Here is a 1,581-nt window from a genome sequence, read left to right on the forward strand (position 1 = left end):
TCAGAGGTGCCCTTATTGAGTTTTGGTGGTCTCAGTGGCTTCTTTCTGAAGACACTGCTAATTACATGACTGAACAAAGTCCAGTAGTTTCTTGGTGAGGTGGGCATCTGTGAGGGCACAGACGTTTGGATTTCCAAAAATCTTGGTCATAACTGCAGTTCCATAGGCCACTCTGCAAGAGCAGATGACATCAGAGAAGGATGTTCCCTTTTTTCTGGAATTCTAACCTCACTGGAGGCTTTTAATTAAGACCTTGTTCCTGTGAACACATTTGGGACACAACATATTGTCCTCCAGGTTCGGGGGTAGAAAAGTGCAGGCAGGAAGCAAGAACAGAGCACTAACTTTCCCTTTCTTCTCAGGTACCCAGGCTTGTCCAGCGTGAAACTGCAGTTGAACCCAACCATCAGTGTTTGCAGGAAGACTTCTCCCATGGACCACACACCACTTGTCACCATAGGCCACTCGTGGCAACTCTGTCTCCTGGGCCTCCTTATTCCCAGCATTGGCTGCAATTCTGCCCCAGGAAGCCAACACTGCTTCAGGGGCAGATGTGGTCACCACAGTAGTACTGACTTCTTCATAGAGAACAGGGGGGTCTTCAAGAACAGACAACTGCTCCTCAGGTACAGGGGCCACTTCAGGGGGGGCAGCCACCTCAGAAGGTAGCTTTTTCTTAGAGCTTTTTTGGGATGGTTCCCCCTGGCCTGCCTTTGATTTTCTTTGACCTGGTGTCTTCATCCTGGCCTCTTTTGCTGAGCTAGGAATATTCTGCAAGCAGTGCTTTTGCTGTGGGTAAGCATGTTCACAGAGTCGCTTATATGCCTCTAATTTCTGGCCTTTGCTGCTTAGCTTCAGCTGTTGGCACCAGGCCCGCAAAATATCCCTATGAATCAAGTTGACAGGTGGCAGTTCAGAAGGTAGGGGAGGAATTGGTATCTTTTTAGGTTCCTTTGAACAGGAACCCTTGTCATTTCCCACTGGTTTTGCTTGTTTTTTCCCCTTCGCTGTAGCTTTTGTAGAAGATGTGCTTGGTTGAGCAGGCCCTTGTTCCTCTTCTTCCTTGGACTTCTCTGAGCAGCTCCACTCTTTGCCTCTTGCATTCTCCATGCTCAGGAAAGGAACTTGAAACTAACTCTCAGTTCTTCTTGTGTGACTGTCCCCAACGCAATGAGACCTCCTACAGTAAAGAATCACAGTGCTATTTGGTGAGCACAAAGTCACATGGAAGGAAAAAGGCTCAGCTTTTGACAAGTATGAATTTGCTTTAGACGTCTGTGTTTTTTATCTTTTTCAAGTTAACCTCTGTTGAGTGCTTACATGGTCCAGGCACAGCTCCAGGTGTGTCACACATACTAGTTCATTCAAGACTCATGACTGCCCTGAGGGGGTAGTTTCTAGTATTATTCCCTTCTCACAAATGATGAAACTGACACACAGAGAAGTCCAGAGGTGAAGACTTTAAGTGGAGCAGCCTGGGCTCCAAATCCAGCAGCCTGGCTTCCATGCACTTGACCACCTTGTGTGTAAACTTGAGCATCTATCTAAATTTCCTGGCACCTGTCCTCAGCAGGCTTCATT

At 47.3% G+C, this 1,581-nt stretch overlaps 1 protein-coding gene across 1 annotated transcript; it reads right to left on the reverse strand.

The window, feature by feature from the left end:
• Positions 1-1,153, reverse strand: LOC109686325 (developmental pluripotency-associated protein 4-like). The gene has a single exon (XM_074048980.1). The coding sequence runs from the start codon at positions 1,108-1,110 to the stop codon at positions 229-231; it is 882 nt and encodes a 293-aa protein (XP_073905081.1). The 5' UTR covers positions 1,111-1,153; the 3' UTR covers positions 1-228.
• Between the last annotated feature and the right edge of the window lie 428 nt (positions 1,154-1,581).

This window comes from Castor canadensis, chromosome 11 (assembly GCF_047511655.1).
Source record: "Castor canadensis chromosome 11, mCasCan1.hap1v2, whole genome shotgun sequence".
Classification (NCBI taxonomy): domain Eukaryota; kingdom Metazoa; phylum Chordata; class Mammalia; order Rodentia; family Castoridae; genus Castor; species Castor canadensis.